General features: G+C 33.9%; 2 protein-coding genes across 4 annotated transcripts in view; one reads left to right on the forward strand and one right to left on the reverse strand.

The window, feature by feature from the left end:
• Positions 1-242: 242 nt before the first annotated feature.
• LOC129939042 (protein SHQ1 homolog) lies at positions 243-1,956 on the reverse strand. 2 transcript variants are annotated; one of them, XM_056046907.1, is made up of 5 exons: positions 1,713-1,956; positions 1,386-1,647; positions 1,134-1,317; positions 937-1,078; positions 243-863 (listed from the first exon to the last, which is right to left on the reverse strand). In XM_056046907.1, exons 1-5 carry the CDS (start codon positions 1,952-1,954, stop codon positions 287-289), a joined length of 1,407 nt encoding a protein of 468 aa, XP_055902882.1. In that variant the 5' UTR covers positions 1,955-1,956; the 3' UTR covers positions 243-286. The 2 variants fall into 2 exon arrangements, with proteins under 2 accessions (XP_055902882.1, XP_055902883.1); XM_056046908.1 differs by lacking the exon at positions 1,713-1,956 and having other exon boundaries at positions 1,406-1,539.
• Positions 1,957-4,947: 2,991 nt separating this feature from the next.
• Positions 4,948-24,912, forward strand: part of LOC129942352 (neurofibromin) — a 47,589-nt gene continuing 27,624 nt past the window's right edge. For both annotated transcript variants that reach the window (XM_056051227.1, XM_056051229.1), the window contains exons 1-23: positions 4,948-5,101; positions 5,471-5,617; positions 5,684-6,071; positions 6,136-6,277; positions 6,339-6,444; positions 6,511-6,998; positions 7,060-7,381; positions 7,449-8,001; positions 8,064-8,120; positions 8,177-8,270; positions 9,015-9,554; positions 9,628-10,176; positions 10,230-10,364; positions 10,420-11,088; positions 11,149-11,375; positions 11,492-11,906; positions 16,282-16,473; positions 16,539-16,800; positions 22,034-23,260; positions 23,316-23,912; positions 23,982-24,248; positions 24,312-24,563; positions 24,624-24,719. In XM_056051227.1, coding sequence (XP_055907202.1) covers positions 5,042-5,101; positions 5,471-5,617; positions 5,684-6,071; positions 6,136-6,277; positions 6,339-6,444; positions 6,511-6,998; positions 7,060-7,381; positions 7,449-8,001; positions 8,064-8,120; positions 8,177-8,270; positions 9,015-9,554; positions 9,628-10,176; positions 10,230-10,364; positions 10,420-11,088; positions 11,149-11,375; positions 11,492-11,906; positions 16,282-16,473; positions 16,539-16,800; positions 22,034-23,260; positions 23,316-23,912; positions 23,982-24,248; positions 24,312-24,563; positions 24,624-24,719 — 7,785 coding nt within the window. In that variant the 5' untranslated portion in view covers positions 4,948-5,041. The remainder of the gene's footprint in view (positions 5,102-5,470; positions 5,618-5,683; positions 6,072-6,135; positions 6,278-6,338; positions 6,445-6,510; positions 6,999-7,059; positions 7,382-7,448; positions 8,002-8,063; positions 8,121-8,176; positions 8,271-9,014; positions 9,555-9,627; positions 10,177-10,229; positions 10,365-10,419; positions 11,089-11,148; positions 11,376-11,491; positions 11,907-16,281; positions 16,474-16,538; positions 16,801-22,033; positions 23,261-23,315; positions 23,913-23,981; positions 24,249-24,311; positions 24,564-24,623; positions 24,720-24,912) is intronic.

Below are 24,912 nucleotides of genomic sequence, written 5' to 3' on the forward strand. Positions count from 1 at the left end.
AACGTACTCAGCAAGTTACTTTGAATAAATTGATTGTTGCGTTGCTTCACGCGAAAAGAGACAATAATTGTTGTTCAGAAGTCTACTCATTATGACTTACCAAACTGAGCATAAATGAAGTAAGAACTACTGTTAAAAACACCAAATCTGAAAAATGTATTGCAAGGTTGAAAACCATAGGAATAAAAAAACACACTTTTGTTTCCACGTACAAAATGTATCTTCATTAAATAATACACAAGTTCCACGTAGTACATATAATATAATCCTTTTGTTATAAATATTTTTAGTCACTCTCACTATCAATTGAAATAAAACCCCCCTCATTATGTGATATACTCTCTTCTGAGTCTGATTCACTTGATTCCTCGTTACTCTCCATGGCCAGATCTGTTGCCATTTCCAATTGAATTTCAGAAATGAGTTCTCTTAATAGTTCAAATTCGATTTTCCCTATTTCGAGTCTTAAACAAGTCTTTGTAACGGCCGAAAGTGATACATCTAGATTCTCAGATAACATCTGAAAATGTTCATCATCCATTACTTTATCCACGTACCAAATCAAATGTCTTATAAAATATTTATTCAAAGCCTTTCGATTGAATTCAGCTTCACAAAAGCAATTGTATGTGATTAACAGCTGCTTCAATAGCCAGGGTTTCCCCTTCTGTAATGCTTTCACTACATCTTCAACACAAAGACGCGATAGCTCATACTTTCGGCAAAGGGGATAAATCAATGAACGCCGAATGAAACTCTCAACAACGTATATAAGATCTTCAAATCGCTCAAAATAACTAAGAGTTGCCGAAAGAATTGTACGCGTCCAAGAACTTACACAGGTTGGATCGTTTGATGTAAATCTAAATAATAATGAATACATAAGATGGTAATATTGAAGAAATTATAAACAGAATGTAAATTATTATACCGCACCTTATGTCATAGCAAATTCCGAGTAACACGCTCACAAGATCGCAGTCAATGTTAAACATTTGGTCTTTTTCGAGACTGAAATCAGTGTGTTTAGCTCTTATGTGTTCCAGAATGCATTTATCATCTTCCGTTAGATCGATATCTGAAAATAAATTTATCGGTCAGAAAAATTATAAGATTTATATAATAATAAATACCATCGTAAGGGATTTCAAACCTCATGGGATCTTCATGCCCTTCTGGTATTTGCAGCTTGAAGAAATTCAATTTATATTGATCTGGGCAAAAATCTTTTGTTTCGTCGTTTTCACGCTGAATTGTCCGTTGTACATGACTTAAGCGACTTGGATCTGTAACACGACAAATTTGCGACATATCATCCTGAAAAACAAAAACACATTTTTACTTCAAAAATCCAAATTACTACAAAAAAGAAACACAGAACAAACCTCGTCGAATTTTGGTTTACCTCGGTAGAATGCAGAAAACCCATAGGGAAAATCAGCTTCAATTTCACAAACTTCCCCATCTACTAAGAGGACACACGAATCTGTAATGCGATTGAACAAACAAGTCTTTACTTCAGTTTTAGTTCCTTTTTTTAATTCTGCTTCACAAGGAAGGGTACAAGTAAATTCCCATGACTTTGAATTGAAGCAAATCGAAACGTTTTTTAAGTCGGTAAGGTTAAATTTGCGTGGGCAGTCAAACCTGTTAAATAAATGTTTACAGATAGTTTAAGAAAGGGTTAGTGTTTGAAAATTATTTTTACTAACATCGTTGTTTCGACATCACAAACAAAGACGAAAAGCGATTCAAAGATAAAAATATCAAAACTTTTGTAATGTTTTATTCGTTTTGTTATTGGCACTTTTATTTCACAGTCATTTTCAATAAAAGTATGAACAATTTCAGGGATATCCATATTGAAGAAATTAATCTCAATCTTTAAATATTTTCTAGATTCGAGGCTTAACGCATGCAAAGGCAAACCCAAACAAAAATAACAACAAAACATGTGTCCATGTGGGTACCAAAATGACAGTCACTTGCTTCATTCAATTTGGTTCATCCATTTTTGTCGATCTGTGTTGGATCGTTGCAAACTGGACTGTCAGTGCTATTTGTATATAACGGGTTACCCATTTTGCGGTTTCAAAAATATAAAGCTGGAATTCGACATCTGTAAAATTAAGTTGTTTTGACAGCAAATTGTGATAATCTGTAAAAACAACCTAGAATTCTGTATTCTTGAGGCAATGAAAAGACATTTTTATTTTAATTTATTATTTATATTGGGTATTATGTGTTTTGTTATTGGGAATGAAGAAAATTAAAAAAAAAACACAACTAGAAAAAACAAGAATTAGAATAAAAATTGGTTGTGGTTGCCAATTAGAAAAATTAAGGTTTTACCTACTTTTTTCGAATCATTTTCAAATGAGACAAATATATTTGAACCATTTCTTTTAGGGATAAATAATTAAAATGAATGACTGATACAAGATACATTATCTTCAGAAATTTCTTGAGAAAATTCAAATGTTATTAAAATGTTGACATTTCAAGGTTCTTAGAGTTGAAATAAAAGATGTCTGTACATGTGTGTGTACGTATGTTAGTGCGTCCGTATTTCCGTAAGTTTTTGAACTTTTTTTCGTCGTCCATAGCTCAAGACTCAATGGAGATATTGACTTTAAATAAATTTTGTTGCACAGATAATAATGCAGAATCATACAGAAAGAACTCTCAAACAAATTGAGTGGGTGTTTTTTGTACCATAGCAATTAAAACAAAAAGGTGAACCCATGACTCCAGCGACTTGAGTTAAATTTTATATTATGTATTGTAACGTGATACCAAACTAGCATAGTTTTCGGAAAAACCGTTTTTTTGTAAATCAAAAAAAAACTGAAAAAAATATTTGTCCCGTCGAATAATTTACGAACAAAAATATCTCCAAAATAATTGTATGCAACGAAAAATTGCATTTTTAACATCTGGTAAGATTATGAGAAAAATCGAATTGACAGTTTTTGTCCAAAAAGAATAAACCTTAAAAAAACATTGCTAGGTAAAAATTTACTTTCATAGTACTAAAATTGGTAAAAATTGTTTTTTTTTTTCGACTAAAATCGCGTTTAAAAAATAGTTCAAAATAAAGAAAAAAAATGATATGAATGAAAATTTTATTTCAATTTTGGAGAAAATATTAATTTTGAATTTAACTATCATTTTTTTTAAGTCAAGACAATAATTTTAAATTTTTTTACAAAAGAGATTTTTTGTATAGTACCGCAAAAAGCTATTACACTGCCTTTAGCCATTTGTCCGTTTTTTAAACAACTAAAATGAGGGTGAGGAGGATTGTAGGTTCCTAAATTATTGTTGTTACTTTTTTGGTAGAAACTGCCTTACATTTTTAGCTACGCATAAACCTGCCAACCTAAACAGATACTATCGAACTTATTCATGAACCTACTTAAACCTCTCAATTTTTTTAATTTTAACACATTTGTTTCGCACTGCAAAATATTAAAGGAAACAGTCTGGAGCTACTATTAGAAGATTAACGTAAACGGTCAACGCGATGACTCTTTGATGTACAAATGACGTCGTTTTAAGACCTATAATTAAAAACTACACAATAATTATGTACTGCACAATAATATTGTACTAACTTTCACACCCTAATATGAAAAAATTAAAAATAACGTTGGCTATTATTTTGTCTTGTCAACGTTTTAAGCATTGACGGTGTGAACGTTGACGATGCGTTGAACACAGAGCATCTAGATGTTTTTCTGACATCAGAGAGTCAACTCGTTGACATTTTAAGTTAATTGTTTAATTCTTGCTTGTGTCATGGCTTATTTCCAATTACGAAACGACTCAAGTCCTTACAATTCAGCTTAATACACACCAACCTACCCTCCTTAATACTTACTTCTCTACATACCCAAATATGGCAACGAAGCATTGTATCAAAACTTAAATTTGAAAACGTTGCTTTTAAATTTTCAGATTTCACAAAAATAAAAAAAATAAAATCAAATGAATACAATTTTCTGCTAACAAATCTTAAATACACACAACTAAATGTATTGTATATGCATACCTTCTATACATTGATAGGTATGAATAAAACAAATCTCAGGTAACGTTGGCACCGACTGATATTTGTTTACACTTCAGTAATTTATTTTATTTATTTATTTCAATATTTTTATACTTCCAGTCGCTCTTAGATTCCACACTTAATTTTCGTACACACAGCGCCCCCATGGTCCGCCTTCCGTAACAAAATTTTGTGTTTCGTGATAATACTATTCAAATTAATGTACAAAGACTTGGTTTTGTATATTTTTCATTTCCTGTTTATTGATAGCTGATTGTCCAATAATTGGAATTGATTTAAAAACTTGATAAATCTAGCAAAAATTATTCACTTATTTTTTTATTTCAAAATAATTATGACACATTCGGATCTTATTCTTTCGCTAAACCACCTTCTGTGGTTTAACTCTTATTCCCTAGTTTAGTAAACTCATAGAATAAAGGTGGAATATGCTTTTTTTTATTAATTTGGCTGGTAGTGTTTTACAACGTTGAAACTGTATATTAAAAAAGAAGTGTCATGAAAACAAAATCTTTTATATGTGTTTTATTTACGTTTACCCTGAATAACAAAACACTTAAAAATCAACCAGTGAAATGGTGGTCCAATTATAATTTTAAACGAGTTAAAAAATTCACTGTATTTGCCATCCAAAACTTAAATTTGGTTCTAAACTTTTCGATTTCACAAAAATTGAAAATCAAAAATCACGTAAAAAAAAATGTCTGTTTCAATGTAGAACTATCGGCTATGGCAACTCTGAACCCAATGCACTCAATCATTGACACAAACCACAAAATTCATCGGTGTGCAAACCAGGCATAGGCATGTCAAATAAAAAATACCCCTATTTGAACTGCAGTCAACTTCAGACTTCAAAGTGAAATTTTCTTTCCAGGCTCAGGTTGTGTGTTAAAATTGTGGTGCAGAACAAACTTGTGAAAAATGCAATAAAACTATCAAAATATTTAACAAAAACTTATAACAATGGCTACTCAAAAGCCCGGCGAGTGGGCGAACTCATTACTTGCACGTTTTGAAGAGCAGGTAAGAGAAAATTATGAATTAAAAAATTACACCCATACGAAAAAACGAAAAGTGCCGTAAAAATAAATTCCCTATCGATCGAAAAAAGGACCACATTGTGTAAGCGAGTACGCAAATATAGAGCAGGATAGCTAAAATTTGTTTTGATTCGGCTATGAATGGAACTTATGGTTTGTTTACGTTTTAACAAGGAACCGGCCCAATATAGTAATTATGAGTAGGTTAATGGTTAATGTAGTTTACTACGTTTTGTTTTCATCGATTTAAAGATTGTTGTTGATGAATGATAAATCTAAAGAATGGACAGAATTGTTTCTTTGGAAATTATAAGATTATGAATGAATGAATGTATTTTTGTTTTATTTACAGCTCCCAAATAAAAGCAGAATCTATGGCACTCAGGCTAGATTGAGCCAGGATCAACTGATCAATTGTTTGATTCAGATATCACGTTATCGATTTTCCTTGGTCATATCAGGTCTGACAAAGATGCTGCAGAGAGTCAACGAAACTTCTGTAAGATACATTTTCTTTTAATTTATTTATAATTCTAATTTCGTATTTCCAATTTTCTTATTACAGATTGCACAATTTCGTGTCCATGACACAGAACGATTTTACTATGATTCTTTGATTATTATTTTAACTACATTGGAACGATGCCTTACCAATCAATCAAAAGACACAGCGCGCTTTGAAGAAGCAATGAATGTTAAGCTGCTGTTGCGAGAGATTTCCCAGTTCATTGATTTTCAGAGTGAAACCAATCCAAATGCTGCCCAATTGAAAGCATTGGCATCAAAAGTGCTGTTTGCACTTTCACAAAACCATTTCTCTGCAGTTTTTAATCGAATATCAGCAAGAATTCAGGAACTAACAGCATGTTCAGAGGAGAACCCTGATTATAGTGACATAGAGTTAATTCAACACATCGATATGGATGTAACTAAGCTTACAAAACTTTTACAAGGTACATAGAACACTTAAACTCTTTTTTGAATATTCAAATTTTATTCTCACAAATTTATTTTCAGAAACCATAACGAAATTTCGATCTAAAAAAGCTCCACCTTTGATACTTCTCTACTCATTAGAAAAGGCAATATGGAACTGGATAGAATACCACCCACTTGAATTTCAAGATTTACAAAGAGGAGTAAACAAAGATATATCTTCGTAGGATACAATATATTCTTCATATTCCTGATTTAATTTAACTATTCATTTATTACAATAGGTGCTGGGAACCTTTGCTAGATTTCGTGGAAGCATACAAAGCCGAAAACAAAAAGAGCAAAACTACTGTATGGTCACTGCAAATGCTATTGTTGATCCTAAACCCCGTAATAAACATTGTTATGTCTTTGTCTGCAAATTTTTAATAGATTTTTTTTAATTTTAAAAATTAGGTTTCTCTTGAAGCAACCGTCAACGAACTACAACAAATGGACAAGGAAAAAGAAAAGGAACGAGATAAAGATCGGGTTCAAAGCAAAGTTCCAACATCTCGCGACAAAGATTACTCTTCTAAACAATTTATTGAAAGTGTAAAACGTGGCCTAGGACAACATTCTCCTTCGAAGCAAGTTACAGAATCTGCAGCCATTGCTTGCGTAAAACTTTGCAAAGCATCAACATACATAAATATCAACGATTCTAACAATGTCATTTTCAAATTAGTCCAGTACATTATAAATGATCTTAAAGCTCTGCTTTTTAACCCAACCAAACCTTTTTCCCGTGGTCAAGGATACAATTTTGCGGATATAGAACTGATGATTGATTGTTGGGTATCTTGCTTTCGTATCAATCCGCACAATATCGAAGCTTTAAAAGTGTGTTTGAACTTGTCATCACCACCTGCATACCATTTTGTAATTGTTTGTGCATTATTGAGGTAGCTTTTTTTTTGTTGTCTCAGTCTTTTTTGTTAATATACTTTTGTTTTTCTTTTCCAGACTTGCCCACATTTATGTAGACTTTCGAATGCCCAACAAAAATCCATTTAGGATTGTTAACCAACCACGGCTTCCTTGGTGGCCACAAACTGATGTTGTTCACTATCGTTCAGCCGAATTAAGAGCACTCTTTACAGACACTTTAAATAAAGCAACGCAAGGTTATATTGCTCACACTCCCCTTCGAATGATAACCTCATTAACACTGAAGTCAAAAGATGCACAAAAGGGACTTACTCGGGCTGAAGAAGGACCAGCACACAAAATGTTGCTTCTATTTCTTGTTCGATTGATTCATGCCGATCCCACACTGCTTTTAAATGTAAATGATTCAAAAGAAGAATAGTCTTTTTCACATATCTTAAAACAAAAAATTATTCTTGTTTTAGACACAGGGAAAAGTAGCACATGAAGTACAGAGTTCAACGCTGGAACTTATAAATGGTCTTGTCAGTCTGGTTCATCAACCAACAATGCCCGATGTAGCTCAAGAAGCCATGGAAGCATTATTAGCTCTTCATTCTCCAGAAAAGATTGAGGTCTGGAATCCAGAAGCACCAATTAATACTTTTTGGGATGTTAGCTCCCAAGTTCTCTTTTCTATTTCCCAAAAGCTGATTCAACACCAAATTGCTAATTATACTGATGTTCTAAAATGGCTACGAGAAATTCTGATATGCCGGAATACATTTCTTCAGAGACATAAAGACTATGCTCATGTTGGAAGTCAAATTGCAATATGCAAGCAAGCTCATATTAAGCTCGAAGTCGTCTTTTTCATGTACCTTTGGTCAGTTGATTTAGATGCGGTGATAACTTCATTGTCTTGTCTTGGTTTATTGGTTGAGGAAGCAGAAATTAGATATGGACAAGATGAGATGGCAGTTGGCTTTGTAATGCCAAATTATCATATCTACCAAGAATTGGCGCAATTATCAACAGGTATGTCCCAACATTTTTAGAACTACACACAAAATGGATTGTTATAATGTTTTGTATTGCAGCTAGTACAGATACCCGATTTTGTTTTTATGAAAACGTCCATGGAAACTCTGTTTTAAGTAAGAAATGAGAGAAAATACATTTTTTAAACCAATTAAATATATTTTTCATTTAGATCGGGTAGTTCTTCAAAAACGAATTATGTTGCTTTTGCGAAAAATTGAAGTTTGTGCAAATGGTGTGCAACCAGCATGGGAGGAAACTTTTAGGTAAATTTCATCCAAATTATACTTCCATTTGTATCTATTATACATTGTTATCCATTTTGCGGTTTCAAAAGTAATCTTAAATAAAACACATATAAACACTACATCATTTAAATGACCACCCCGCGAATTTTGTTAAAATTTTCGACCACTTTTGGACGGTATCTTTACTTAAACCTGACGGATGTTAGTTTTTAAGTACGCAAGAGTTAAACATTTATTTGCATAAACACGGTCTTTTGTGTAGCAACTTGACAAGAATATATTTACTTGTAAGTACTTTCAAAATAAGGATCAAAAGTAGATTAAATGTTTGATATCTAACTAAAAGATCAAAATGAGTTCTAAAAGCCTGTGTTCAGTTGTGAGAATCCCATTGGGTGCACATTTCACACAAAATTCTTTTCTCAACAAAGAATAGTGAAATCAATGTTCATAAAACACGACCTTTAACCTAACATAATTTAATATTAATCTTTTGTGTCTAAGATCATCCAGGTGATACGACTCAGTCATTAATACAAGACAGAATAACAAAAAAAACAAATGACAATAGCTCACGGTAGGTTAAGAAAGTCCGCATCATTGTATTAAGCGCAATCATTGATGTTTGATTCCGGTGATCTATGGGTGGTTTATCAGTGACCAGGACGTTGCCATTTCTTATATATGTAGATTAGAGCAATAGCGCATGTACATAAGTCTTCTAATAAAAACAAATATATAATTTGTTTTGTTTTTCTCTAGAAATTGGGAAGCCATCAGTAAAATTCTTCAATCTTATCCTAAATGCAAAACCGAAGATGGACAAGCAGAAGTATTCCATCGCGGAATGGGAAAACGTCGAGCATCCCACCAAAGTTCCGAACACGATCTAGAAGAACAAATTACCGAATGGGCTAATATGACATGGTTTCTTTTGGCACTCGGTGGAGTTTGCTTACAAAGACCACGTTCGCTACGTGTACCAATTAATTTAAATCAAAACATTCAAAACTGCCAAAGCAGCCAAAGCAACCAAAATATTACAAATAACCCCATTAATGTGCACAGCCATCCAAACAATCCACACAGCACAAGTAATCAAAGTATGTCACACAATGCCACAATGCCACTGAACCCGAATATAAGTGTTTCATTGGGTTCATTGGCCCAGAACTCAGTGAACTCAGTTTCGAGTTCAGTGAGTTCCGGACGAGGTTCCCTTCATCCAAGTACAATATCACTTGTGACTACTACAATTGTTATTCCACCACCGCAGGAAATCCAGTATTGTCCAGTAACACAGTAAGTTTAAAAAAAAAATAAAAGATTAGTTGAGTTGATAAGGAAAATAAATGCTTAACTGCTCTTTTTTCAGATTTATTGGACAACTTCTGCGATTATTGGTTTGCAGTAACGAAAAGATAGGCTTAAATATTCAAAAGAATGTCAAAGAACTTGTCGGGGAAGAGATGTCTCCGCAACTATATCCCATTCTTTTTGATCAAATAAGAGCTATCGTTGAAAAATTCTTCGATCAGCAAGGTCAAGTTAATGTGACTGATATAAATACTCAGTTCATAGAACATACAATTTACATTATGAAGTCCATACTAGATCCTAAGCCTAGTAAGGATCAAAATGATCAACCTGCACCGTCGGAACATTTAGGAGTCACAAGTATTGAAGGAATGATGTTGGGCATTGTTCGATATGTTCGTCATTTAGATATGACTGTCTATGCCATTCGAATAAAAACTAAACTGTGTCAATTGGTGGAAGTTATGATGAAAAGGCGAGATGACTTGGCCTTCAGACAAGAAATGAAATTCCGCAATAAACTTGTAGAGTATCTTACCGATTGGGTTATGGGCACATCACATCAAATCGCTCCACCAAGTTCAGTTGATGCTTCAATGATGACCAAGTTTGTTTATACTGTTATAAGTTAAATATTTTAATACATTATTTTGTTTTTAGTACTTCTCTTATCTTCCGAGATTTGGATCAAGCTTGCATGGAAGCTGTTGCTGCTTTACTTCGTGGACTTCCCTTGCAACCCGAAGAATCAGATCGGGGGGACTTAATGGATGCAAAAAGTGCATTGTTTCTTAAGTATAAACAAAATGGATTGCTTTGGTGGTTTAAAAATAATTTATACTTTTTAAAGGTATTTTACCCTATTTATGAATTTGTTGAGTGGCTGCATTGACAACTCCGAAGCTGAGAAGGACATTCAAAATTCTCAAATGCTTCCTCCACGCCCTCGAATGGCTGCGGGTAAATTAACAGCTCTGCGTAATGCTACGATCCAGGCAATGTCAAATCTGCTGGGAGCCAATATTGATTCTGGGTTAATGCACTCAATTGATTTGGGCTATAATCCTGATCTACAAACGCGAGCCGCTTTCATGGAAGTCCTTACACAAATTCTCCAACAAGGAACAGAATTTGACACACTCGCTGAAACAGTATTGGCTGATAGATTTGAGCAACTTGTTCAACTAGTGACAATGATTAGTGATAAGGGGGAATTGCCCATTGCAATGGCTCTTGCTAACGTTGTCACAACCTCTCAAATGGATGAATTAGCTAGAGTACTTGTCACACTTTTCGATGCTAAGCACCTATTAGCGCCTCTGCTGTGGAATATGTTTTATAGAGAAGTGGAAGTTTCCGATTGTATGCAAACCTTGTTTCGAGGAAATTCATTAGGAAGCAAAATTATGGCGTTTTGTTTCAAGATTTATGGGGCTAGTTATTTGCAAGGCTTGTTAGAACCACTTATTCGACCTCTTTTGGATGATCCCAATACGAGTTTTGAAGTCGATACTGCAAGGTTAGTTTTCTGACAAACTTTGTATATTTATTAGATTATATAAATTAATTTTATTTTCAGGCTTGAACAAGCAGATGACTTAGACAAAAATCGATCGAACTTAGTAGCTTTGACACAAAAAGTTTTCGATGCTATTATCAATTCTGCAGATCGTTTCCCACCTCAATTACGTTCAATGTGTCATTGTTTATATCAAGTTCTAAGTAAACGATTTCCAAACTTATTGCAGAATAATATTGGAGCTGTTGGTACTGTGATATTTTTGAGATTTATCAATCCGGCTATTGGTAAGTTTTCTTTCATTTACCACTTTATTACGAAACTGTAAAATTCAGATAAAAATAATATTTTAGAACTATCTATAGTCAGCGTTAATAAATTGCTATGAAATATTTCTTTCTAGTTTCTCCTCAGGAACTTGGAATAGTTGGGAAACAAGTACCAAGCTCAGCAAAACGTGGCTTAATGTTAATGTCTAAAATACTTCAAAACATCGCTAATCATGTTGAATTTTCTAAAGAACAACATATGCTTTGTTTCAATGATTTTCTGCGTGCTCATTTTGAAGCTGGTCGGAGATTCTTCATTCAAATAGCCTCTGACTGTGAAACTGTTGATCAAACATCACACAGTATGAGTTTCATTTCAGATGCCAATGTGTTAGCTCTACATCGTTTACTATGGACTCATCAGGAAAAAATTGGCGACTATTTGTCAAGCAGTCGGGATCACAAAGCTGTTGGACGACGACCTTTTGATAAAATGGCAACTTTATTGGCATATTTAGGCCCACCAGAACATAAACCTGTTGATTCACAGTGAGTTAAAATAATAAAAAAAGTTCCTCAATAAGCTCGGTTAAATTAAAACAATTCAAGGAAACCTGAATGTATATTAACCATTTCCTAAGGACTTTTCTTAAATTTAAAATGTTGAATTATTCGGCCCGTTTTTGCTTTATGGCAAAGTACCTTAATTATTTACTTCATACTTTTCTAATATCACATATTTTATCACATAGTATAGTATCTATTTTTGGGTGAGATCCAATCTGGTATTATAGGAAGCACAAACTGTTGGGGTGTTTTTGTTAAGGAGCTGCTGGTCTTAGTCCGTACAAAGTTAGATATTTTGTATTTGAAAGTTTGTCGGTAATACATGGTTGAGTTTATCTTTGTTAACTTTCTTGTTGTGATGTAGGTATAAGCTCCATTGGTGTTTTATGTTGTTTCTAGATGCTTTTTGTATGTTTTAGCAAATCTTATTTTGTGTGAATGTTGAAATTTAATACCGGGGCTTTTTTGGTCGAATTAGCTGCTGTAATATCAGCATACTCATTTCGCTGAATTTTGACACATCAAGGACTCCACATTTATTTGATATTGTTTGGCGATATATCTGATTTGAGATAAGAGTTTAGTGTTGTTGTTGGGGTTTTGTATGGCGTGAAGAACAGATATGCTATTAGAGCATATAACGTCCTTTCCTCGGTGACTCATTACGGACTTAGTGGCTTGAAGAATGGCATATGCTTCTACGATAGGAACTGAGGCGTATTCGGGGAGATGGCTAATGCTGCCTATGGATCCGTTTTCATGTGTCACAACAAAAGTTAACTTCGAACCATTAGTAAAGATAAACTTCCATCCAATGTCGAGTGAAACTGCTCTAAAGAGTTGGCTGTAGTTGTTATTGCTGGTGTTTGCTTTTTTTTTAATTAGTTAGCTTCATTTTCAAAGAATCCGAGCTGATGAACCATGGAGAATAACGTGAAGCAACCAAGCTCACCCGATTAGTTAGTAGTTCTAACTGTTCTACTTTAGTGATGATCGCTTCGTTCACATCGTTATTAATTATTAAACTTTTAAAAAAATTCGCTTCTACTCAGAAATTTCTAATAATTATTAAAAAGGATCTTACATATCCGTATATTCTTCTTTCGACACCGCACTTTATTAGTTTATTAAGAACTATGTGTAAACCAATTCTATCGAAAGCTTTTTCGAAGTAGAGTAAGAGGACAGTTTCCATTATTTTAGATAGACATGTGATAAGAGAAATTGGGCGGTATCCTTTGATGGTATTTTTATCTTTTTTGAGCTTAGGTATAAGTATAATGCGAAAGATTTCAGGGTTTGACGAATTATCGAGTTGTTTAAAAAATAGTTCTAAAGATCAATTATTCTCTGTTTAATATGCTTTGGCAGCTTTTTTCGAAATGTCGGATTGGTAGCGTATTGCACTGAACTATTTAAAATATCCAGTTTTTCTTCAATGAAGGTTTTCAAAAAATGTATATTTTACGAGGCATTTGGTTTTGAAGGCTTGGTTTATTATATAATTCTGCCCAATAAAGCCATAAATTTCTTCAAGTTCATTAGAATGCGGACCAGCTTTCTTTAAATGTTCCAATCATAATTTATTTCCACTTAACGGAAGAACTCTCGTCCTCTCATGTTTGAGCATTTTCTACCAATCTCCATTTCCTGTGATGCTAATGCAAGTAGTGATCTGGTAGCATTACTTTCTTCAATCTCTTTCCCTGGTATATGCCGAGAGTCATATTTTGTGGCTTCTCTGTTTTTCTGCATTTTTCAAAAAGCTTCAGTTTCGATCAATCTATTCTGGAATTGTACTGCATTCGAAGCCGAAGATAGGCGAATATGAGGAGGTGATTGCGGGCTTACTCCACATCAGTACCACGTCTGTTACGTATGAACTGACACATTTTAGGAGAGCTTTGTTATTGTGAAGATATAAATAAGAAACTATCTCAAGAATTATTGATCACAGCTTCTATACCTCGGCAATTTGTACATTTAGATAAAAGAGTACAAAATATTTATTAAAATTAAATTGTTTAATATTTGATTATATTCCTCACTAAAAGTTTTAAAAACTAAGCAATATCGCTTTTCTGTTGGTCATAGATGTACATCCGATTTTGTGAGTGCAATTATTTATGACAAAGCAAATACACTAGAAAATAAATAAATTAGGCAGCGCAACAGTCTGTTTCAAACTAGGGCCTAGTGATATACAACTCTCAACCATTCCTATGTGCGAGTAATGTTGTCAGGGATGGAAAGGACTTACAGTTTTAAGCCGAATCCGAGCTTTTCGTGGCAAGAATTACTCTTGGATGAAGAAGCAGTACCGGTGAAAAAAAAAATAAGATAGCACTGGCAAAGATTGAATCCATGACCTCTGGCATGATGTTAACCCACGCACTTTTTTTAAAACTATCTGAAAGCTAAATAATAATTAATTATAAAACTGTCCTAATTATCCATAACTTACAACTAACTTACTGGTCCCATACCGAAACTCTAATTTAAACAATAATACTTAATTCTAATGCCTTTCGGCCCTAAGATCTATTTAACTTCAATTTAATTTTATTTATATTTTTATTCATTTGAAAATAAAAACAAAAAACCAATATCAATATCCTTTTTTATTTTCACTTAAAAACTGCTTAAATTATAAATTGAATAAAACTTAAAACTAACTTAAACTACCTACATAAAACTATAACAACCACAGCAGCAAATCTAACTATCTAAATTTTTTTTTTTTATTTTTCATTTTTTCTTTTACTTTTTTTTATTTTTTGTAATATTTTTTTTTTTTTGTAATAATTTTTTTTTTTTGAATTATTTTTGTTTGTAATTTTTTTTGCGCCACCATGCCTATTCTACTTAAAGCTAAACCCTAAAACTATAAAACAAGTTTGTAAGATGGCTAAGGCTTAGAACCCCACTCCGACTAACCACTATCAAGTGCCGATTGAAGCCACCAAAACTAGTTCGCCTGCTTCACCCTATCGGTTCGATTCCGTTCGGACACAGTCTTACTGAACCGAACTAGCTCTGCTCCTTTTTGTGTTATGACGTCCCGATTGTACAGGAGTCGCCTATTCACGGTTCGTCGTGGCAGATTAGCGGAACTGCTATCATGCCGCATCTGTCTAAAAAGAGGAATGCCTCTGGTGGAATGAAGCCGCTCGAGCATGCACTCTTAAAATTCTTTTCGTTCGTTAAGTTACGTTGTTTCAAAGGTCGTTGAAATGTTTTTTGTTTATAAAACTTAATAAATTTGCATCTGTTAATTTAAATTAAAAATTTGTATCCAATTAATTCACAAGTAGATAACATAATTCATATAAATAAAATAAGTCAGATATGAAAATCTATCCACTTAGAAAGTACCAATTTCATTTCTAAGGCTTAATATACTGTGGTAACATGAAAGTTAAAAATACTGTGCCTTTATAGATATTATTTTTAATTGAGCATTAAGTTCAACGTAAAAAAACATACTTGCTGTGCTTTCGAACAGACTTTAAATAAAATATCCGTTTTTATTAATTAAATTCACAATTAATTTTGTGATGATTTAGCCAGGTTTGTGGTCAGATTAATTAAATATTTAAAAAAGGTTTTTCCTTATTGACTGCAAAAATCGTTATAAAAAGACAAAATTTGTTGTTGTTTTTAAAATTTTAATACTTTTTATTCAATACGAATGCATTTCGGTTCTCAACTGCGGAACCATCATCAGCGGACGACAATTAAACAAAAACAAATTGTCGTCCGCTGATGATGGTTCCGCAGTTGAGAACCGAAATGCATTCGTATTGAATAAAAAGTATTAAAATTTTAAAAACAACAACAAATTTTGTCTTTTTATAACGATTTTTGAGGTCAATAAGAAAAAACCTTTTTTAAATATTTAATTATCCGTTTTTATTTTTAAAATGTATATTTATTCAAGCATCAGATCCCTTACCGCCGTTGGTCAGGGAAAATCTTCAGCTATACGTAGTTGTCTTAAAACTAAGAGTTTATTGTAAGCAAACTCTTTTACAATAATTTAATGTTTACACAGCAGATTTACAGTTCTTTGTCTTTTCATATCTGTATGTAATTTGATCATGTTATTTAAGATTGGATTTAAAGTCGTAATTATTTAGTTTGTTTTTTTTAGGCTGCACAAGCAATCTCTTTTCAAATTCGATCGTATTATTTCCGATTGAATTTGAAGTCTAAGTTGTTTTGTTTACTTTGTGAGGGCGCACAAGCATTTTCTGTTGTAATTTATGTATAATGTGCATATACATATATGTATTTTTATTTAATTGCTACGCATATAAAGTATGTGTTTGTAAAAGATTATTTTTTATCATTCTAGCATGATGTTTTCGTCCTTTGCAAGATGGAGTTCAATTGATATGTCCTCAACAAACTTCGAAGAAATTATGGTCAAGCATCAAATGCATGAAAAGGAAGAATTTAAGACTTTGAAATCAATGAATATCTTCTATCAGGCGGGAACAAGCAAATCTGGGTATCCCGTATTCTATTACATAGCCAGGAGATATAAGTAAGTGGATGTTAGCAATATAAAAAATAAAAAGTAATATCTTAATATTTGTTCTCTTTATATAGAATCGGTGAAACAAATGGGGACTTGCTTATTTATCATGTGATTCTAAGCCTTAAACCATTCTGTCATTCACCTTTTGAAGTTGTGTTAGATTTTACCCACACCTGCGCGGACAATCGATTCCGTACAGAGTTTCTTCAAAAGTGGTTTTATGTATTGCCTGCCGTAGCCTATGAAAATGTCAACGCAGTGTTTATATATAATTGTAACTCTTGGGTGCGAGAATATACGAAATTTCATGACAGAATACTTGCTCCTTTGAAGGTAAGTTTTATTGACTTTAGAGATGGCTTCAGGGTTTCAACCACACCGAACTGGTACACACAAATACCCAATTGGTAGCCTAATGGAATGAATGGGATAACAAATTTAATTTAGTTTTAGTATCCAACACCGTTAAATATTGTTTAATTAATCTGTTTTTGGACTCCTGCCAATTTGTCAGCGTAATCCTTAACTTATAAAATTCCAAAAGCTAAAGTCAGACAGGATGGGTTCTATTTTTGTTTAATTTTTTAAATAATACAAAAAATTAATTTAGACAAAAAATATTACATACAGTGGCTCCCTCGACTAATCGGATAAAGTGAATGTACATTTTCGCAATGCATTTTCACAAAGAAAATGTATAGAAGTAGTATAACTTAATCATCATTTTATACCATATGTAAGTTCAACTCAAGTTTAAATAAAAAAATAAATTTCAAATTATTTAAAAAAAAAAAAAAAAAAAAAAAAACAACCCCTTAATTTAGCCCCTCACAAATAATTGCACACAAGATGTTTTTGTACTGTAACCTTAACTCAATAATTGGTTTTTGAGCCAGGACGGCAAATCAGGTTAAAAAATAGCAGAAATTGTTGCATCGGAGCCCTTCCATAAGCAGCAGGAGGAACAGAAAAGTAAAAGAAAAGAAGCTGAAGACGTACGATGTGAAGATTTTTTTAAGGCTTATCATTTCAGACTATGTTTGATATCTTTTTTTTTTTAAAAGAGACCAGAAGTAAAAAAGTTGCCAATGAAACCATCAGAAGAAGAAGAAGCTGACAATAGAAAAATAGAAGTTAAAGACTTAAGTTTGCTAATGAACATATAACACAGGATATGTCTACTTGGAATAGGGTTGAACTACATATTTTTATATTGTTAGATAACCATTAGACCTAAGTAAATATCATAAATTAGGTTTTGTTCACGGACGGAAGCAAATTAAGCCTTAAAGGTTCCAAATGTAAGAATGTATGTATGGCAAAAGGAAATGAAGAATTTTCTCATAAGCATATTTGGGCTACTGTAAAGCATGGCGGCAGGTTGGTCAAGGTATTTGGATGTGTTGCAACTAACATCAACATATGTTAACAACACTTGTGGTTCAGTGTCATTAAATTGGGAATACAAAACAATTTCATTTTCTACCAGGATAATTAACCAAAGCACAAATCGTGCACAGCAAGGTCGTGGTTATTGTACAACTGGCCTTAAGTGCTTTAAACATAGAAAAAGTCAGTTGACCTCAGTGTAATCGAGCATATAATGAATAAACTGGGACGTGGCGTTGTTGAAAAGAACTTTAAAAACTTTGCGATTTAATCGAAAGGATACGCAACTAAGTACTAAATGTTAAATGTCCCATTATGTTTGAGGTGTTAAATTATAGAGATGCTTTGGTTTTTAATATTAATTTGCTGTTTAATGGCTTCAATTGTAATTTGGGCTTGTTTAAAATAAAAACCAAAAACTACCTAAAACATTACTATCTAAAAAAACACCTCAGGCAATCTACAAGTCCATAACGATTTGTATTTAGTATTGTAGAGAAATATTACTTATTTCTTTTCCGAATTGACAAGGAAACCATTTACAGAATTGCAGAAAATAAATAAATCATAGAGTAATAAAGTTCAGCTTTCGGTTCAACTGTCATTTTGATAGAAGTCGACTTGACTTAATAGTTAGGGAAATTTTTCTTGACTTACTTTCCAGTCAAGTTTCCATTAAAGTTGCCTTAATTGGAAGGTAATTTTTTGGCAGCAGGCCAATCAGATACTAGAAACTTGCCTTTCGTTCAAGTTCCTTATGTCGTCTGAACCTGCCCAATGTTTTCCTAGGAGAAAATGCACTGCGAAAAGTTATATTTAATGTGTCCGATTATTCGTAGGAGCCACTATATTATTTTTCAAATTTTCTTCTGTTTCAAAAATTTAAAACCGACGTTAAAAATTATTATGATGCTCTGTCTGACTCCATACAAAGAATTGTCTCCCTGTATCCTCACACTGAAATCGTTATTACGGGCGATTTCAATGTTCACAATTCTTCGTGGCTTCGCCATTCGGGCCAGACAACGCCCGAAGGAATGTGTGCTGAGATTTTTGCTGAGTTTAACCATCTTACTCAGCTTGTCAATGAGCCTACTCGAATATCAGACGTTAACGGCCGAGCAGAAAATACCCTTGACTTGTTTCTCACTTCTGATCCTGATAAGTACACAATCAGTGTATTGACGCCTCTAGGAACATCGGACCATAGTGTTATATCTGCTAATTTCTTGTGTCAAACAAATCCAGTTAAAGAAAGAGCTCCAAAGAGAACCGTTTGGCAGTACGAGAAAGCCAACTGGGACGGTCTCAATAATTTTTTCAGGATCTTTAACTGGTCGCTATGCTTCCTCGGTAGCGACGTAGACTCCAGTGCAGATATGATTTCTAGTATGATTCATTTGGGAATGGAAACATTTATCCCGAATAGGGTTAAAAGTATTAAACCCAAGGTTAAATCATGGTTCGATTCGAGCTGCAAAGAGGTTATCAAGGAGAAAGAGGTGAGCTTCCGGTGTTTTAAAGCCAACCCAACTGAGGAAAACCGGAAAAAGTTTAAGCAAGCCAGGAAGGCCTGCAACGCCTATATTCGAAGGACCAAATTTTTACATGACCAAAAATTACGGCGAAAAATACTGCAATGTCCCAAAGGCAGTAAGAATTTTTGGTCATTTGTAAAAAACATGAGGAATTCTTCCTCTTCCTCGGTTCCTACGCTTGTTGTCAATGACACTCCTTTAGTTAGCTCTATTGATAAAGCCAACTTATTTGCAAGGCAGTTCGCCGAAAATTCCACCTTACCAGATAGTGTCATGACTCCCCCAGTTCTTGAACGCGTAAATGATTCTATGGGACCAATCTTTTTTCGTACTCGAACTGTGGCGAGAGTTCTTAAAGATCTCAACACTCATAAATCCGCTGGCCCAGATGGTATCCCCGCTATTATTCTGAAGAGGTGTTCTTCCACGCTGGCAAAACCACTGCGTAAGCTTTTCCATCTATCCTATTCTTCTGGGCTCGTTCCGAGTAGTTGGAAAACTGCATTTGTTCAGCCAATTCCAAAAAAAGGCGAATCTTCTTCTCCCACAAATTACCGACCGATAGCACTAACGTCCCTTCTTTCTAAGGTCATGGAAACGCTGATTAATTATCAGCTTAAGAAATATCTTGAGGAACGGAAGCTTCTTAATGACCGGCAATACGGCTTTCGTAGCAATAGGTCCACTGGTGATCTCATGGTTCATCTCACCGAACAGTGGAACAGATCTTTACATCGTTTTGGAGAAAGTAAGATTATTGCACTTGATATTTCAAAGGCATTTGATAAAGTTTGGCATCTTGCTCTCTTATCGAAAATGCGTGCTTTCGGTATCGACGAATCTCTTCTTCGTTGGATTAGAAATTTTCTCTCGAACCGTTCAATACAAGTTGTTTTGGACGGATTCAAGTCTGAAACTCATAAAATAAACGCTGGTGTGCCCCAGGGCTCCGTTTTGTCTCCGACCCTCTTCCTCATTTTTATAAATGATCTCCTGTCTGCTACTTCTAATCCAATACATTGTTTCGCTGACGATAGCACTCTTAGCTTTTCATATTCGTTTCCAGACTCACAACCCTCCTCTTCGGATGTGGAACTGCAACGGCAAAATATGATTAGCTCATTAAATTCCGACTTACACAGCATTGTACAATGGGGAATAAAAAATCGTGTGGAATTTAATGCTTCGAAAACGCAATGCTGTCTTGCATCGTTAAAGCGAGATAAACCGTCTTTGCCACTATCTATGAGTGGCACTTGCATCAACGAAACAGAAAATCTTGACATCCTCGGAATGTGCATCAGCAACCATCTATTGTGGAGCGATCACATACGCGATGTTGCCAAAAATGCCGCAAGATGTCTAGGTTTTTTGAGACGTTGCAAGAAATTTTTTTCTCCGTCTGATCTGGCTACAATCTACAAAACCTATATACGTCCGAAACTTGAATATAACTCTCATCTCTGGGCTGGTGCTCCAGTAACTTATTTAAGCCTCTTGGACAGTATTCAAAAAAGAGCTTTTAAAATGATTGGTGACATTAATATCATAAACTCGTTTACATCACTCGAACATCGACGCAAGGTTTCTTGCCTCACCCTTTTTTACCGTTATTTTAACGGACTATGCTCTAGTGAAATAGCCAGTTGCATTCCTCCCCTTAAACAATTTAACCGTAATACCCGCGCTTCTAGGAATGCCCATCAGTTTACCCTTGAGCCCAACTTCGGACGTACTATGAAGTACAGAGATTCTTTTTTTAGCCGTACTACGCGAATGTGGAACGCCTTGCCACGCTCTATCTTTCCCTGTCATTGCAATGTTCAGAAATTTAAAACCAATGTACACCGACATCTCCTATCCAACCCTTCCCTCTTTTCCTAATGCTCACACTGTGTCTTTGGCATATTAAAGGTATAAAAAACCCTTTTAGTGTTTGCTAATTATAAAAAAAAAAAAAAAAAAAAAAATTAATTATTAAATTAATTTTAAATAGAACTATTATATTTTATTTAATATTCAGGTCTTGAAATGAATGGACATCAGTTTAACGCTGAGCGCTACTTCGGACGAATAATAATGTCCAATGCTTAAACTGTTTCAATTTTTCCCTCGCATGCATTTAACAATACCGGAATTGAAAGGAATTAGTAGGTCGTACCTACTGCTTTGTGAAAAGAATACTAGAATTATGTATTTGTGTATTTTTTTTTAAAACTAAGAGACACCAAACCGTTTTCAATAGGAAAAACTATAAGAAGTTTTATTTATTAGTTTACACACTAATAAATGCAAATAAAGCCAGTGTCAACAAAATACAAGTTCAAAATTAATTGTTTTAAAAATGATTTAATTAAGTAATGTAGCACAAAAATACTTTCAATAATTTGTTACATTTTTTCCTAGAAAAAGTAGTTCTTTTCTTATTTTTTTTCCAAATCTATACAAAATTTTAGCTTAAAAGCTTAAAAAATATAATTGAAAGATTGGATTCAGCTGTTCAAAAATGGTTCTTGACATTTTAACCAATTTCTGACACCCCCTTTCCATCAACTTCTTCTTGCGCCATTTTGAAAATTTTAAATTTGTGTGATTGGAAACTCAAACATATAATTTATATTTACTTTATTTTTTTTTAGGGTAACCGAAAGTTAATTTTCCTTGATGTTCCGAATAAACTAAACGACTTCATTGAACCCGAACATCAAAAACTTCCTGGCGCAACATTATCACTCGATGAAGACTTAAAAGTTTTTAGCAATGCACTTAAATTGAGTCACAAAGACACAAAAGTTGCAATAAAAGTTGGTCCAACCGCTCTACAAATCGCTTCGGCTGAAAAAACAAAAGTCTTAGCACACTCTGTGCTACTCAACGATATTTATTATGCATCTGAAATTGATGATGTGTGTTTAGTCGACGACAACCAATTTACTATATCCATTACTAACGAAACTAGTCAACTTAGTTTTATACATAACGATTGTGATAATATTGTCCAAGCTATCATTCACATTCGCAATAGATGGGAACTCAGTCAGCCAGACTCGGTTACTGTTCATCAGAAAATTCGACCAAAGGATGTTCCTGGAACACTACTAAACATGGCTCTGTTAAATTTAGGCTCTTCCGATCCAAATTTAAGGACAGCTGCCTATAACTTACTTTGTGCTTTAACGGCTACCTTCGATTTGAAAATTGAGGGACAGTTATTGGAAACGCAAGGACTCTGCATACCATCGAATAATACTATATTTATTAAGTCAGTTAGCGAGAAACTGGCAACCAATGAACCCCACCTAACATTGGAGTTCCTTGAAGAATGTATTCAGGGATTCCAAAGGAGTACAATCGAATTGAAACACTTATGTTTAGAGTATATGACGCCGTGGCTCAAAAATCTGGTTAAGTTTTGTAAATCAAATGATGATTCAAAAAAGTTGAAAGTCTCTCAAATTTTGGATAAACTTATTTGCCTTACAATTGAACAAAAAGAAATGTATCCATCAGTACAGGCTAAGATCTGGGGATCTATAGGTCAAATTCCAGAACTCATTGACATGGTTCTTGATAACTTTTTACACAAATCTATTACATATGGACTTGGATCACCGCAAGTTGAAATAATGGCAGATACAGCTGTAGCTTTGGCTTCAGCCAATGTACAACTGGTGTCAAAAAAGGTTATAACTCGCATGTGCCGTGTAATGGACAAAACCTGCGCAAACCCTACACAGTACCTGGAGCAACATGTGATGTGGGATGATATAGCAATTTTAGGACGTTATCTTCTTATGTTGTCGTTTAATAATTGTTTAGATGTGGCGACACACTTGCCTTATCTGTTTCATAACATCACTTTTCTGGTAAGCGAACAAACAATTCTCTTATGTACTTATTATTTATCTATTAAATTTTCAGGTTTGTTCCGGATCGTTATCCATGCGTGCATCGACACATGGTCTTGTTATAAATATTATTCACTCACTTTGTACCTGCACAAAACCGTCATTTTCCGAGGAAGCCCAGCGGGTTCTTCGCCTTTCTTTGGATGAATTTTCTTTACCGAAATTTTATTTGCTCTTTGGCATAAGCAAAGTCAAATCAGCTGCGGTAACAGCTTTTCGTTCAAGTTGTCGTCACCCACCCGATAAATGGTTGGGAAATGAACGAGTTTCCCAACCCTTACCAGCTGACAGAGAACGTCTGTCTTTGCCATCATTGGAGGTAATAACTGATGCTCTTCTGGAAATAATGGAAGCATGCATGAGGGACTATCCTGATTGTGAATGGTTGCAAACTTGGACCTCGCTTTCGAGAAGTTTTGCTTTCTGTTATAACCCAGCTCTTCAACCAAGAGCTCTTATAGTTTACGGATGCATAAGCAAGAGTGTAACTGATCAGGAAGTAAAACAACTTCTTAGAATTCTTGTGAAAGCACTAGAATCATTCAATGATATTATTCTCATTGAGGCTTTAGTAATGTGTTTAACAAGAATCCAGCCACTTTTAAGACCTGTAAGATATAATTTTTTTTTTAAGTCGACAAAAGTATTCTGTATTTTTTTGTTCCTTTCTTATTTATAGGAATCACCAATCCACCGAGCACTTTTCTGGGTAGCAATTTCTGTGTTGCAATTGGATGAAATAACTTTGTACGGAGCTGGCTTAGCTTTGCTTGAACAGAATTTGCATACACTTAAGTCACAAGGATCTTTTGATAAGATGAATATTTCTGATGTTATGTTAAGTACTCGGGAACCTCTTGAATGGCATTTTAAACAATTGGATCACGCAGTGGGGCTTTCGTTTAGAAGCAATTTCCATTTTGCGTTGGTTGGTCATTTGATAAAGGTTCTTAAAAAATTATATACAATATAATTTCTGTTAATTTTAAAATAAACATTCTTAATGCAGGGATTTCGTCATCCAACTCCTACAACAGTCTCACGAACTTATCGAGTTTTAACAATGCTTCTTGGTATTATATCGAAACCTGTTCGAAGAGATAAATTTGAAGTTACGCCAGATAGTGTTGCATATTTGACAGCTCTGGTAGCTGTCTCAGAAGAAGTGCGTTCTAGATGTCATGTCAAACACGCCTTACCTAGATGGCCAACTGAAATGAGTACTGAGAATCCCGAAATAGGAAGCTCTACGTCGCAAAATGTAAGTTTTAATTGTATATAATATTATAATAACAATTATAATCATATGTTCATATCTTAGCTTGGAATGACACTTTCAAGACGACAAAAATCTTGGGATATCCTTGATCAATCAGCTTTGTCATTTGCACGACATCATAAAGTTCCACCGCATCAGGTATGATTACATTTTTAAATATTGTTATATTATTGCTATTAAATTAATAGAAAAAAGCCATTGATATAGTTACAAAATATAGAAAATGTTTCAAATGGTATTTTTATTGAAAATACAACTTTTAAATGTTAATTAAAAGGACATCTCTGCAGCATAATATTATATTCCATAGTTTATAGAGTCGATTGGTGCA

The sequence above is a fragment of the Eupeodes corollae genome, chromosome 1 (assembly GCF_945859685.1).
Source record: "Eupeodes corollae chromosome 1, idEupCoro1.1, whole genome shotgun sequence".
NCBI lineage: Eukaryota > Metazoa > Arthropoda > Insecta > Diptera > Syrphidae > Eupeodes > Eupeodes corollae.

Excerpts from the sequence above, each read along its gene's own strand:
- LOC129939042 (XM_056046907.1), bottom strand. The coding sequence starts at position 1,954 with ATGTTTTGTTGTTATTTTTGTTTGGGTTTGCCTTTGCATGCGTTAAGC. Across the intron at positions 1,648-1,712 it reads TGTGATGTCGAAACAACGAT|GTTTGACTGCCCACGCAAAT; the intron begins GTTAGTAAAAAT and ends TTTATTTAACAG. Across the intron at positions 864-936 it reads GGAATTTGCTATGACATAAG|ATTTACATCAAACGATCCAA; the intron begins GTGCGGTATAAT and ends ATTATTATTTAG.